Source organism: Gossypium arboreum, chromosome 7 (assembly GCF_025698485.1).
Source record: "Gossypium arboreum isolate Shixiya-1 chromosome 7, ASM2569848v2, whole genome shotgun sequence".
Lineage (NCBI taxonomy): Eukaryota > Viridiplantae > Streptophyta > Magnoliopsida > Malvales > Malvaceae > Gossypium > Gossypium arboreum.
Window position 1 is genome coordinate 14328862 of NC_069076.1, and position 13547 is coordinate 14342408.

The window sequence follows — 13547 nt, forward strand, 5'->3', positions numbered from 1 at the left end:
CCATGTCTGGGACATGGCATCGGCATCGAGACGAGTACTAGTGTAAGATATGTCTAGGACATACATCGGCTACGAGATGATAGTCAGTGTAAGACCATGTCTAGGACATGGCATCGACATGAGACATGAGCTAGTGTAAGACCGTGTCTGGGACATGGCATGTAGCACCCCAAAACCCGGTCCAGACGTTACGACCAGATCCGACATGCCACATCGAAGCGTTCAAAACATTTTATATTGTTGATCCAGAAAAACTTACTTAGTGTTTTAAAAGATAATTTCATTATAGGTTAAAGTGAATGGAAGTCATGCACCGGTAGGAAACCGGAAAAGAGGTGGTGAGTCCATCGACCGCTAAGTACCAAGCTCCTTCGGCTCCAATCCTAGACATGCATACCGCCATTGCCACACCTTAACGTCATGGATATTTCTAGGAAACCAATTTGATTAAGTCATTTTTAGGAAAAGTGATTAATTTTGGAAAATACTTTCATTGCGGAAGCTTTGCTTGTTGTCGTGTTATTTTGAAATCAATTGTTGTTTTTGAAAACGCGCCCTAAAGCTATCCAATTTCAACAGTTAAAATAAGTAATACCTATTTTAGTAATACATATTAAAACCATCAAAAATAATTAAGCGGCCTTATTACATTTAAAAACCCAAAACTTCAAACGTAAATAAAAGGATGTCCAGTTCATCAGAAGAAAATCAAACTTTCAGAACGGGTGGCCACTCCGAATTCCCTCACAGCTCCAAGCCCACTATGGTTGGGGATTACCTGTGTGGATGAAAATAAAAGGGGTGAGTTTGGGTAGACTTAGTGTGTAAGGAAAACCCATTCAAAGCCCAAGTCAGCTCAAGCCTATTGGGCCTAAGCCCATTCAAGTAACAGTGGTACTGGACCAGAGCCCTTTTCAGATTACAATAAACCGGGCCTTAGCCCTTATTCAGATAATGATATGGCCCATAGGCCCATTTCAAAATACATGCAACATCAATAACATATGCAAGCCCATTTGGGAGACTACTCAACCCACCAACCACTACACTCCACCCGTACCAGCCCTACACTCCATGTGGGGAATAGCTCAACCCACCCAAATTTAACACTCCATTCTTGCGACCTTGCTCGATTATCATAAATTGAGGCAAAGCCTCCAAGATCGTGGACAAGCCACTTTCAGTACTTCCTCCGTCAATATCACAATCTCATGCATCGATAATAACAACATGGCATGCAGTAAATAACAACAGTCAAACATGCATTTAGGTCAATTTAACCCTAGGGGTATTTCGGTAATTTATCTACTAGGGGTAAAACTTAAAATTTTTCACTTTTAAAGGTATTTCAGTAATTTATCTATTTTAGGGTTTTTCATGCATATTCCTACTTTTCACGTACTAACAGAATCACGTACCGAGGGTTCTTACCAAATTGGGCCCGTTGGCCCATCATTCTAATTTTGGCCCATAAGCCCGAAAATAGCAAGGGCACAGAAATCATGCACTTTGCAGTCCAAATTTTGTAGCTTACCAAAAACATTAATCGATTTACCTCACGAGCATTCGCACACTCGCAAATCTACAAAATACCGGTTTTCGGCATTTTGGCTTTTCGACTTTTGCCGATCCAGACTAAGAAAGAGGGTGTTAGTTACACACATTTGCGACGATATGCTGACGAGATCCACACACGAACCGCCTACAATTGGATTACTAGCACGTTAATCTAACTATTCAAATACAAACTACGATTAACCCCTTACAATATTCGCCAACCACACCTACAGATCATAGTAAGCTTATAAGAAATCAATAAGCAACTCATTAACAAATTTTTGTCAATGTTTACCACATAATCATAATTTCACTGCAAGCTGTCTTCCTGAGCAACAGTCACTAAATTATTTATAACTGGAGCTACGAAACTCCAAATCAAGTGCCGTTAATTTTCCCTGAAAATAGACTCATATATCTTCTATCCATAAAATTTTTAGAATTTTTGGTATGGCCAATCAATACCAGATTTTTCTTAAAGTTTCCCATGTTTCACTGTTTGACTAATCTGACCACTCTTCATTACGAATCAAATTTCTCATTGTACAGAATTCAAAATATGTTCTCGTTTATTCCATTTGAAACTAGACTCATTAATATTTAATTACATAATTTATACAGCTTCTAACTCATCTCCCACAATTTATGGTGATTTTCCAAAGTCACTTTATTGCTGCTGTCCCAAGCAGATTTATTACCAAATCACTCTTTCACACCTAACTTGCATGCTTGTTATTTAAACATGTATATCACCAATCAATCATTACATATCTATAATTTTACTTAAGTATAATCTCCATTTCATCATTTTAAAGCACAACATGTTAGCCGATTTTTCCCCTTAGCATCTAAGGCATATGCATGCTCATTTGTTTGGCTCAACTTCACCTATCTTCCATTTTTCATCAAAAGAACATGAAACAACAACCATTTCCTTCATTTTAATTCATGACTAAATGCTCACAACACAACTAAAAACCAAAATATGCTTCAAGAGTTAAGGTAGAATCAAGAAGAACTCATGAACATCAAGATAGAAGCAAACTACCATGAACTTACCTTCAATTTTCTTCCCAAGTGATCGAACATTCAAGAGCTTTCTCCTCTCCTTTCTCTTCTCTAACTTTCAGCTATGATGAACAAAGATGGACAAAACTTTGTTCTTTTCACCCTTTTCTTTTAATAAAATTTCATATTTCATACATTTAATTCTTTAATACAAAAGACATGAAATGCCCATCATGGAACATTTACCTAAACCATTATCATGGAACATTTACCTAACCCATTATCATGGAATATTTACCTAATCCATTATCATGGAACATTTACCTAACACATTATCAATTTGTACCATGAATTATGGATATCAAGTGCTCATATTGTCTACAACAACATGATGGCTGGCCACTTCATGTAAAATGGGAGGTTTGTCATGCAAATCCTCTTATTTTGCACTCCTATTTATTTGGCCACTTCAATTTAGCCTATAGCATTTTCAAACATTTTCACATAGGTCCTATTTCATAATTTCACCCCCTTTTTCTTATGGAACAAAAATTAACTAAAATTGCCGGGTTCTATCTTAAGCTTGGGCCTTTTAGAGGCCCACTAACATAATTAAACCTATACCAACATTCACAGAATTCCTGAAAATTAGGGCGTTACATGGCATCGGCACCTTACCCACATTTAAGGCTTAAGGAATATACGGTAGTGTTTTAAATGGTTCAACGGTGAGTATTATGACTTTAAGTTAATGAGCATGGTATAACTGTGTTGTGCATGGTACAGGTACCTATTTAAAATGTATGAGATATAAGCCCGATATATGCTATGAGATTTATATGGATAGTGATGAGTAAGTTATGCTTGCGCCTACTTTTATGTTATGAGCATGTTAATGAATGGTAAAATTGTTGTTGTATATTTATTTATATACAACTTACTAAGCTTTATGCTTACTCCCTCTCCTTTCCTTTTTCTTATAGTGCCGCCTATTTAGCTCAAAGATCAACGGAAGTTAGAGATATCGATCACACTATTAATCAAAGCATTCGATATAGTTTGGTTTATATTTTTGAATATGGCATGTATAGGGAACTAGACTTATGTTTCGTGTTAATATTAACTTGGCCAAATGTGTTGGCTTGGGATAAATCTCGCATTTTGTATTAAGCCTCCAATGATGGCTAATGTTCATTTTGATTTGTATGGAATAAAGTTATTTTCATGGTTGAGTAAAATGCGTAAATGGAATGTTCTCTATTATGGATGATTTGGTTGCTTGAGATAGTCTTGTATTAGATTTGGTGGTTATTGTGTAGGTTGTGTAAGTAAGGCTGGCAAAGAGGCTTGGTAAGTAGCCTTATATTGTCCACACGGGTATACATACGGCCAGCACCATGGGCGTGTTGTCCAGCCGTGTGTCCCCTGCAAGAAAAAATTTCAAGTTAGTATGCATGGTAGTAAACACACGGGCAAACACACGGGCATGTGTCTCAGCCGTGTGATGAACACGGCCTAGCCCATGGGCGTTTGCCTTGGCCTTGTGACATTTTGGGGATGCTGACGTCAGAAATAGCATGTCCATGTTTTTGCACACGGGCTAGGACACGGGTGTGTCATGGCCGTGTGAAGGACACGGGCCAGGGACACAGGCGTGTGCCAGGCCGTGTGAAAACCCCTGTAGGTGTACATTTAGAATTAATTCCATACGGGTGAAGGACATGGGCGTGTCCTTGTATTGTTTAGGCCGTGTGAGCCACACGGGCCATCAACATGACCATGTTGAAATGGCACACAGGCCTGTACCTTGTGTCAAGTGTCAATTTTCTATAGTTGGCTTAAGGGCCCGGGTTAATCCTGGATAATTTCCTATGGTCGATTTGGGGATCGTAAGCCGGTGACAATAAGCTTAAAGTAGAAATTGAAAAATGAGCAGAGTTTCAGTGACTCAGAAATGTTTGTTAGCACGAGTTTAAAGTTAGGTAATACCTCGTATTCCGCTCCGGTGTGAGTTACGGGTATAGGGTGTTACAATATAAATATAAACATAAATTTATTTTTAATTTATTTTATTATTTTTAAATAGTAAAATAGTTCAATCAAAACTAATCGAGTTGAAAATTTCAAACCCAAACTCGACCTAAATCGGGTTGAATCAATCAAAGTAGGTAGGTTGTTTAACCCTGAACATTTCTATTCACTATTCTAAGTATAAAGTCGTTATTTCATGTAACACCCTAACCCCGGCCTAGACGTCCAGACCGAACTCAGAGAGCTACAAACATCATATCAATCATTAACAGGTTTATAGGATAGATAAGTCTAATTACAGAACTTCAAATAGTCACCAGAAAGGTTTTGATGCTCAAACATCATAGATCCATAACATTTTAACAACATAATCTCCTATTAAACATAATAATTAATAAAGCTGACCGAGCTGTCGCGACATCGATCCCGTTCATTTTGGTGGATCATCTGAAAGCCAAACATAACAAAGTGAGTTGTGAACCCAATGCGTAACAAAGAATAAGTACTTCATCCTTAACACGATCACAAAGTGATCTTATTCAGAATGTTATACAGTTTTAATATTTACAATTCTCGATAAAGAGCGGATCAGATATACTCAGATTACATATATGAACGGTAGTAGTTTTTCATCATGCTTAATCCGATAGAAGAACTAACTCACAAGAGTTTTTCCTAGTTTCCAACCTCTACACACCGTCTCTGACCAAACCAACACACCATTTAGGATGTTCAATGTCCATCCATCCCTACACACTGTAATGTGTCGGTTTGACATGTTACAAAATCGCATCATAGATGCTAACACATTTTACGTTAAACCCCAAATTCAAATTCAATAAAAAAAGTGGTTAAACCACTGTTCCAAATAGAATACTTCCTTCTTCGTACTTCTACAATCCAACACATTCAGATCATAGAATTTCACGTGACATTCACAGATTTATCAATCAAATATCACTTGTACATTTACAATAGTTTCTCATTTCATATCAAACAAGTCGCAGATAATCAATACCAGTCACAACAACGATTACGGTCATAAAACGGGTTTCTAAACCACAATGAATGTCACACGGCCTGGACGCACGGACGTGTCCTTGCCCGTGTGACTCACACGGCCTGCTACACGCCTTTGTCGTGTACCCGTGTGCTACCAATCAATAAACAGAGAGTTACACGATTTGGACACAAGGCCATGTCTTGTACTCGTGTGAACTTGCACTATTTGATCGCACACGGCCTAGCCACACACCTGTGTGCTAGCCCATGTGGTCCTAATTCAACAAACAGTGAGTTACACAGCCGATCGCACGGCCTGCCACATGCCCGTGTGGCTCACACGGCTTGGCCACACGCCCCTGTGCCTGGTCGTATGGCGTTGACAGCCACCATTTTTGGCTACTTGCAACTTGCGAAACTTGAGAATTTCGTTACGCACCTGATTTCGCTTTATTAGAAATTGTTTTGAAAACTTTCCAGACCCTTGCTCAATACGTAATATATCGTACTAACACGGAAGGTTAGCGTCTTTTGCGATATTATTGCCCTCAATAATCCGACGACCTAACAACAACACCGAAATGTTTCGAAATTCAAGAAAATCGAAGTACCAATAAAAGTAAATAAAAAAACAAAAGAAAGAAAGAAAAAATTAAAAGTAACGTACAAGAATAAAATAAAAACTTTCAGATTCTTAAAGCTTAACCACCTTCTTCTGACAATAGCAAAAAATAATACCCTTTAACACATACGATGAGATTCGAACTCAGTACCAGACAGAATACAAACAAATGCCTAACTAGGGAACCAGCAGGCTCATTCTTGTCATAATAACACAACGAATTGAATTTAAGCGGCAAAGCTTGCTTATGGGTAAAAACAATAAAACTTTGATAATGCGATTTGAACCCTAGACTTTAAACTCAGAAGCAGAACATAGAACCACAGATCTAGAAATTAATTATTACAGATTTTTCCCAGTTAAAACTTAAAATTTTGAGGTGTTACATTTCAAATTCAACATTTTTATTTGCTTACACAGTTACATTGTTGTAATATGAGTAATGTGAGTATTTTTTATATTTTAAAACTATTTGATAATTCAATTAAATGAAGATCCTTTAATAGACTTATTAATTGAACTTTGTTAAATCAAACTAAACTAAATTCCCAAAATTGAAAATAAAAAAATAATTTTTCAATGCGCAAGAAGAACAATTAATCTTCTATATCTATGTAAGTATTAAACTTTGTTGACCTCTTTTGGACGTCCGACAAAAATTTAAATTTGGGTGGTTGGAATCAAATTATTATTCAATAATAATATTTTAATTAATTATATAAAATTTTATTAATGTGTTTAATTCGTTAAATTTTAGATTACGTTTCGTAATAATGATTATGGGATATAAGATTATGGGTAGAATGTAAGATTCATTTAGTTGAAAAGTAATATTCATGTGTTTAGTTGACAAAATGTAACATTACTTAAAATTATATATTACTCAATTGTCCATGTTATAAAATTTATCTTTTAACAAGCTTAGTTCATTTAATATTTTTTAATTTCAATTTTCATAAAATTATGATAAATTTTACTTTTTATTACAATTTTATATTAATCAATAAATATATGATGTGAAGATAAATTTATAAATTATAGTTATAATAATTCATGAAAAGCGTAATTATATTTATGCTCATAATTAATATATTATTAAATAAATTATAATTGTAATGTATGATATTTATTAATTTAATATTAAGAATTTTTATTTATTTGTTTTAATTAGTTTTAAACTTTATTTAAGAAAAAATTTAAATTAATTAAAATAATAAAAATAAAAGGTAAATTAATCCAAAATTAATATTACTCCTATACTCTAAAATAACTTCAAAAATAAATCGTAATGGGATTATATCCTATATTACCACTGGTTAATCAAAATATTTATAATCCAAATACTATTTCATTACAAAATATAATATTATCAACAATAATATTACATTCGATAAATCAAACCCCTCTTCCCTAACCAGCAGTCGGTAAGATTATTTTAAACATATGTCGGATAAAGTAAATGCCATAGGATTTAGAGCCTATAGACTGAGGGTACATCTCCACCACGTGCTTTATTTGACGCTACAGAGAGCTTATCACTATCCTCCCTTTCCCCCTATATAAACGCTTACTTTGTGCTTCCCTTCACAAATTAATTCATCGCAGACAAAAGAAATGGGAGTTCAGTGTATTATGAAGAAGCCTAAAATCTTGCTGGTTCCATATCCAGCACAAGGTCATGTGAATCCCATGCTAAAGCTAGGCTTAGCTTTACTTACCCATGGGTTGCAACCCATCATAGTAACCCCTGAGTTTATTCACCGTCGGATTGTAGCCAACATGGACCTCAACGACTACCAAATGAGGTTTATGTCCATACCCGATGGCTTTTCCGGAGAAGAAGGTCCTTATGATTTCTTTTCCATCGAGAAATCTATGGAGAATATCATGCCCAACCATCTGGAGACTCTCCTTCATGAACTTGATGAAGACGACGATGGAACAGTAGTTTGTATGGTTATTGATTTATTGGCTTCCTGGGCCATTCAAGTTGCTACTCGATGTGGGATCCCTGTTGCTGGATTCTGGCCGGCTATGCAAGCTACTTACGGGTTGATCACCTCCATACCGGAGATGATCCACGCTGACCTGATTTCCGAAACTGGTAAATTTACCAACACTTGGTTTTTTTTTTCAACCTTTATTTTTATTTTTAAAATTTAGTTTTGTTAAAATTTTTATATTAAATTTATCTATATTTTAAAGTGAAAAATTCAATTGATAGTTAAGTAACAAAAACATTGATATTGCAATGATAAAATAAAAATCTTTGAAAAATTTTAAATCCCAAAAGTAAAAATTAAATTCTTTGAAAATAAAAGATTAAATTTTAAATATATAAAGAATATAAGGACCTAAAATATATTTTAACCTTTTTGCTTCCATTAATGATTGACCAATACGATTCGTTTTAGTTCTCGATGATATTGACCAAAAGCACATGGGAAAATATTTTTTTTCCACTGCCACGAAATGGGTTGACCCAAACATAAAATTTCTTTTATTTTTCTAATGTTAAAATTTATTAATTTCGGTAGTTAAAAAATTGTAACTTCCAAATAATAGCAAATTATTTTATTGTTTTATTTTTAAAATATCATTATTCAACTTTTTTTTTTTTATTGTTGAGAAATCTCTTGGGGCAGAACTAAATTAAATGCAAAATCCCAGTTAAAAATTTCTTTAAAATAAACTTGTGAGCCCAAAAAACTGAATGTCTGAATCAATTTGAATCACGAGTATGAGATAGATAAGATTCCGGATATTTAACATGTGCCCCATGGATTCTATCAAAAGTCAAATCAAATTATTGTATTTTATTATTTTTAAATATAAAAATTTAAATATCTTTATGCTTTACTTGATAAAATAATTATTTTTGGATCAATTACATCGGGATCGAATAATAGTCGAAAAAATGGGAAACCCCTACTCATTTCAGCCCATTATAGCAAACAAGTAAATGAAATGAAGGTAATTTTGCAGGGTGTCCCCGACATGAAGGTACGGTGTCATCCCTACCGAGTCAGCCATTGCTATCAACCGAAGATCTTCCATGGCTGATCGGAACCCAAGCTTCAAGAAAAGCTAGACTCAAATTCTGGATCAGAATCTTAGATCGTTTAACATCTCTCCGGTGGCTCCTCCTCAATTCCTTTCCCCAAGAATTCATCATCCACGATGACGAATACCAAGACGACGATTACATCTCTCCACCTCACAACAATCTTATTATTTTCCCAGTCGGACCATTGCCCGAACCATCATTAACAACACCAAAGAACCCTAGCTTTTGGAAAGAAGATACCAGCTGCTTAGAATGGTTGGACCACCAAAAGCCTAACTCAGTCATCTACATTTCGTTCGGGAGTTGGGTTAGCCCCATCGGAGACGCCAAAATCAAGACCCTCGCATTAACACTCCAATCATTGAACCGACCATTTATTTGGGTCTTGGCCGAATCATGGCGTCATGGTTTACCAAATGGGTATTCAGAGACGGTTTCCAAGCAAGGCAAACTGGTTTTATGGGCGCCACAATTTCAAGTTCTGCAACATAAAGCCGTGGGGTTATATCTCACGCATTGTGGGTGGAATTCGACCATGGAAGCCATTCAATGCCGGAAACGATTGCTATGCTATCCGGTGGCCGGCGATCAATTCGTGAATTGTAAGTACATCGTTAAGGTTTGGAAAATTGGGGTGAAAGTGAAAGGGTTGGGTCAAAAAGATGTTGAAGAAGCGGTGAAAAAGGTGATGAAAGATGAAGAAATGGAGGAAAGGTTAAGGAAGATATACCATAGAACCATGGGAGAAGAGACTAGTTGTAGAGTTGCGGGTAATCTCAAGGCTTTTGTACTTGGACTTAATCAACTTCAACAAAATTCACTTCACTAAAACATGTCAAAACATTTCTATTTGTAATTTTTATTAAATGATTAAAAAAAAAGGGTTAATGAGGGGTATATGCTGATTTAAAGAAATTTTAGGTTTTAAATTAATTTTTTTAAATATTAAATAAATAGATGTTTTTGAAGGAAGTATTTTCACCTTCTTTCCTGCGGGCGGAAAGCTTAATTGCAGGAGGTGTTTTTGTCATCACTAACTATTCACCAACCTTTCATAATTCCCCTCTGTTTTTATTGATTAGACTTAAATTTCAAATTAATAATTCCTCTCTGTTCCTAAATCTGCAAGGATCTAGAAAATGTTTGTTTTCTAACCATTTTTTCTACCAAGAAAATTCCATGCTTAATCAACAATGTAATATCGAAGCATATAATGAAATTTTAATTAACGTTATTAAAATGATCAAGATTTCCACATTTAAAAAAAAAGAAGAAAAAAGTAAAAACAACTCATGTAAGGAGCGTTTTCAGCTAACGTGCTATGAGAAAATGAAATCTTCAAAAAATAACTTATTTCCTTAATTAAAATAAACTAATCTAAAACCCTATTTCTTTTAAAATCGATATATATCCCTCATTAACCCTAAAAAAAAATACTCAAGGACATATATAATTATGCCTATACAATCCACCTAACTTTGCCTAAAATGTGAATATAAATGGATGTTTTATGTCTTTTAACCAAATATGTTTCCAGCCAATAGTGAGCGGGGAAAACAGTTTATGGTATGAGTTTATTTATTAAAGGATGAGATACGGCACAAATTACTAATAAGTAAAATAGAAAATGTTAAAAGTAATTTCTAATAAATATTTTAAAATTTATTTAAACCTAACTAAAATTAAAATTAATTTCTTCTTTTATAATTTTCTCATCTCCTATACGAGACAAAACTAAAAAATTTTATGATTTACTAAAATTTAGAAAATTTAAATACGAATATGGATAATCATATAAAAATTGGTCCGTTGTGGTTCTTGCAGTTATATATGGTTTCATGTTTATCTTTTTCTATTTTTTCATTAATATTATGACAATTGTGATGCACTGATAATACATTAAATTTATGCATTTATAGTGCGTCAAATATTATATTATTTGTTAAAATATATATGTTTTTTCAAAAAATAAAATACTAACCCAGTTGTGATTATAAAATAAATAAAAATCATTTCACAATAAATTTCTCTTCCTTTGCTTTAAAAATATCAATTGTGGTTTGATCATCCTTTTCCTTAGAGTATCAAACAAAATGATTTAAGTAATTTTGGTGTCATAAAAATATAATATATTATTTTTAAATCTGTAATTCATAATAATCACATTAACAACAGTTTCTAAATGAAAATATTAAAATTTTAATTTATCCTTTAATATCTCCTAAAAATACTTAATTAACTTTCACTATAGTTATTATTTCCCTCTTTATCATCTCTTTAGGTAACGTTTGGTGTTTTTAATGTTATTATTTTAATGGAATGTGATTTATTGAAATGTGATTGTGAGAAAAATTTATTTTACAACGTTTGATATAGATTAGACGATATTGAATAAAATCTTAAGAATGTACATTATCACGTTTGATTCACTAAATAATTTCTTAAGAATGGAATAAAATTTACAAATTTACCCTTATTAAATAAAAGGTAATATTCATATATTTAATTTTTATAATAAACTTTATTTCTTAACAAATATTTGGATTGAATATTTAATAATAAAATTTAATTGCTAACTCTTAAATTATTTTTAATATAAAATTTTAATTGAAATAAAATTATTTCAAATTTTATCTTGCATATATATTTTAAAGATAATAATGCATAAATAAAACTTGTTTTGAAATAAATAAATAAAAAGAACTTGAACTCAAGTTTTGTTTTAGCTAAGAATGTAAAACATAAGCGGTTTAAGCCGCATTTCTTGCACGGTTTAAATAGAACAATTCTACCTATATTCTACAAAAAAAAAAAAGTATTTTATACAAATATAAGTTCTAAATCAAATTTGTAGTTAGAAAAATAAAATAAGGAGGAAAAAACTTACTTGCGAAGAATCGGTTTATGTAATAGAGAAAATCAAGTAGTAGAAAAGAAGAAAGGAGATAATAGCTTCTTCTTCTTCTTCTTTTATGTTTATTAATAGATTTATACTCTAAACTAATATAAAAGGATTAATTTTGTCTTAATTTTTTTAACTTTTCAATCCATATGGGAAAGTAATTTTTTACTTTTATCGTGAGAATCACATTGACATATTTACGAGAAAAAAACTCTCAAGGAAAATTACATTCCAAAAAAATAAAATTTAACAAATCAAACAGTAAAATCATTTTTAATTGATTAAATTTTCGGAAAAATAATAATTTTCTATTATACCAAACGTTTACAATATTGATGTTTATATTAATGTTTCGTTTTCTAGCTAATACCAAAGTTTAAAGTTTGATGGGAAAGTGTGAGCGATGATCGTAAAAGATGGAAAAGTAAGAATTAAGAAATTATCTTATCAAAAGAAGCTTCCTAAACCATTCCCTAGGAAAAAGATTATATCTATATATTCTCCTACATGGAAGTTACTAAACAAACAAACAAACCTTAGAGGCTATTCGTTTGACTTTGGCTACGAATGTTGCATATACCATCGAGAACAAAATGATTGGCTAATGTAATGAAGGAGCTTTCAACCATGTATGAAAAGTCATCTGTTTCGAATAAGATATATATATGGTACGTCGTCACTTCAATCTAAAGATGACTGAAGATGTTTCGATTATGGATTATATCAATAAGTTTAACATGATAATCACTGGGGAATCCAAGGGGCAAATTCTTCGAATAAAATAATTGTGATTTAGGTGTCTCCACAGCAAATCTATAAAATTTTTTACGGGTTAGAATTAAGTTCTAAATTTTGAGAGATTAAATAATAATTTTATCATATATTAATTTATAATTTTATTTTTTAATGAAATTTAATAGAATTTTTTATTTTTAAAAGAGTCAAAATGCAATTTAAATAAATATTAAGTTATAATTTAAATATTTCTTAAACGACCTGTATAACAATTTTTTAAATTTTGAGGGTCAAAATCTATGCCTACCCTCTCTAAATTCACCTCTATCCCCAACTACAAAAACAGTGGAGTAACTAGGGGTTGGTAGGGCCCCAACCCTCTCTAAAATAGAAAATATTTTATTTAAATTTTAAAATTTTAAAATTTTAAATTAATTTAAAAATAATAAAATAATAAAATTATATTTTTATTATCGCAAAAATTACAATTTAATTTTCAATCCTTAAAAGAATTTTCTTCCTTTCCCAGTGGCTTTTTCCACTAACGAAGTTGAATGCGTTGCCATTACTGAGGCATGCAAGGAAACGATTAACTGAAAATTTCCCTTGAAGATTTGGGTAAA

At 32.7% G+C, this 13547-nt stretch overlaps 1 protein-coding gene and 1 long non-coding RNA gene across 2 annotated transcripts; one reads left to right on the forward strand and one right to left on the reverse strand.

Annotated features, from left to right (window-relative positions):
* Nucleotides 1–598: 598 nt before the first annotated feature.
* LOC128295160 (uncharacterized) lies at nt 599–1662 on the reverse strand. Its single transcript, XR_008285486.1, has 2 exons — nt 1556–1662; nt 599–778 (listed from the first exon to the last, which is right to left on the reverse strand). It is a non-coding gene; the product is annotated as an uncharacterized LOC128295160 (long non-coding RNA).
* A 6056-nt stretch (nt 1663–7718) lies between these two features.
* On the forward strand, nt 7719–10259 carry LOC108485088 (UDP-glycosyltransferase 82A1). The gene is made up of 2 exons (XM_017788946.2): nt 7719–8324; nt 9206–10259. The coding sequence occupies exons 1-2, from the start codon at nt 7835–7837 to the stop codon at nt 10114–10116; spliced, it is 1401 nt and encodes a 466-aa protein (XP_017644435.1). The 5' UTR covers nt 7719–7834; the 3' UTR covers nt 10117–10259.
* Nucleotides 10260–13547: the final 3288 nt, after the last annotated feature.

Coding starts and splice junctions, on each gene's coding strand:
- LOC108485088 (XM_017788946.2), top strand. CDS start 7,835: ATGGGAGTTCAGTGTATTATGAAGAAGCCTAAAATCTTGCTGGTTCCA. Junction 8,325..9,205: donor TGACCTGATTTCCGAAACTG/GTAAATTTACCA, acceptor GTAATTTTGCAG/GGTGTCCCCGACATGAAGGT.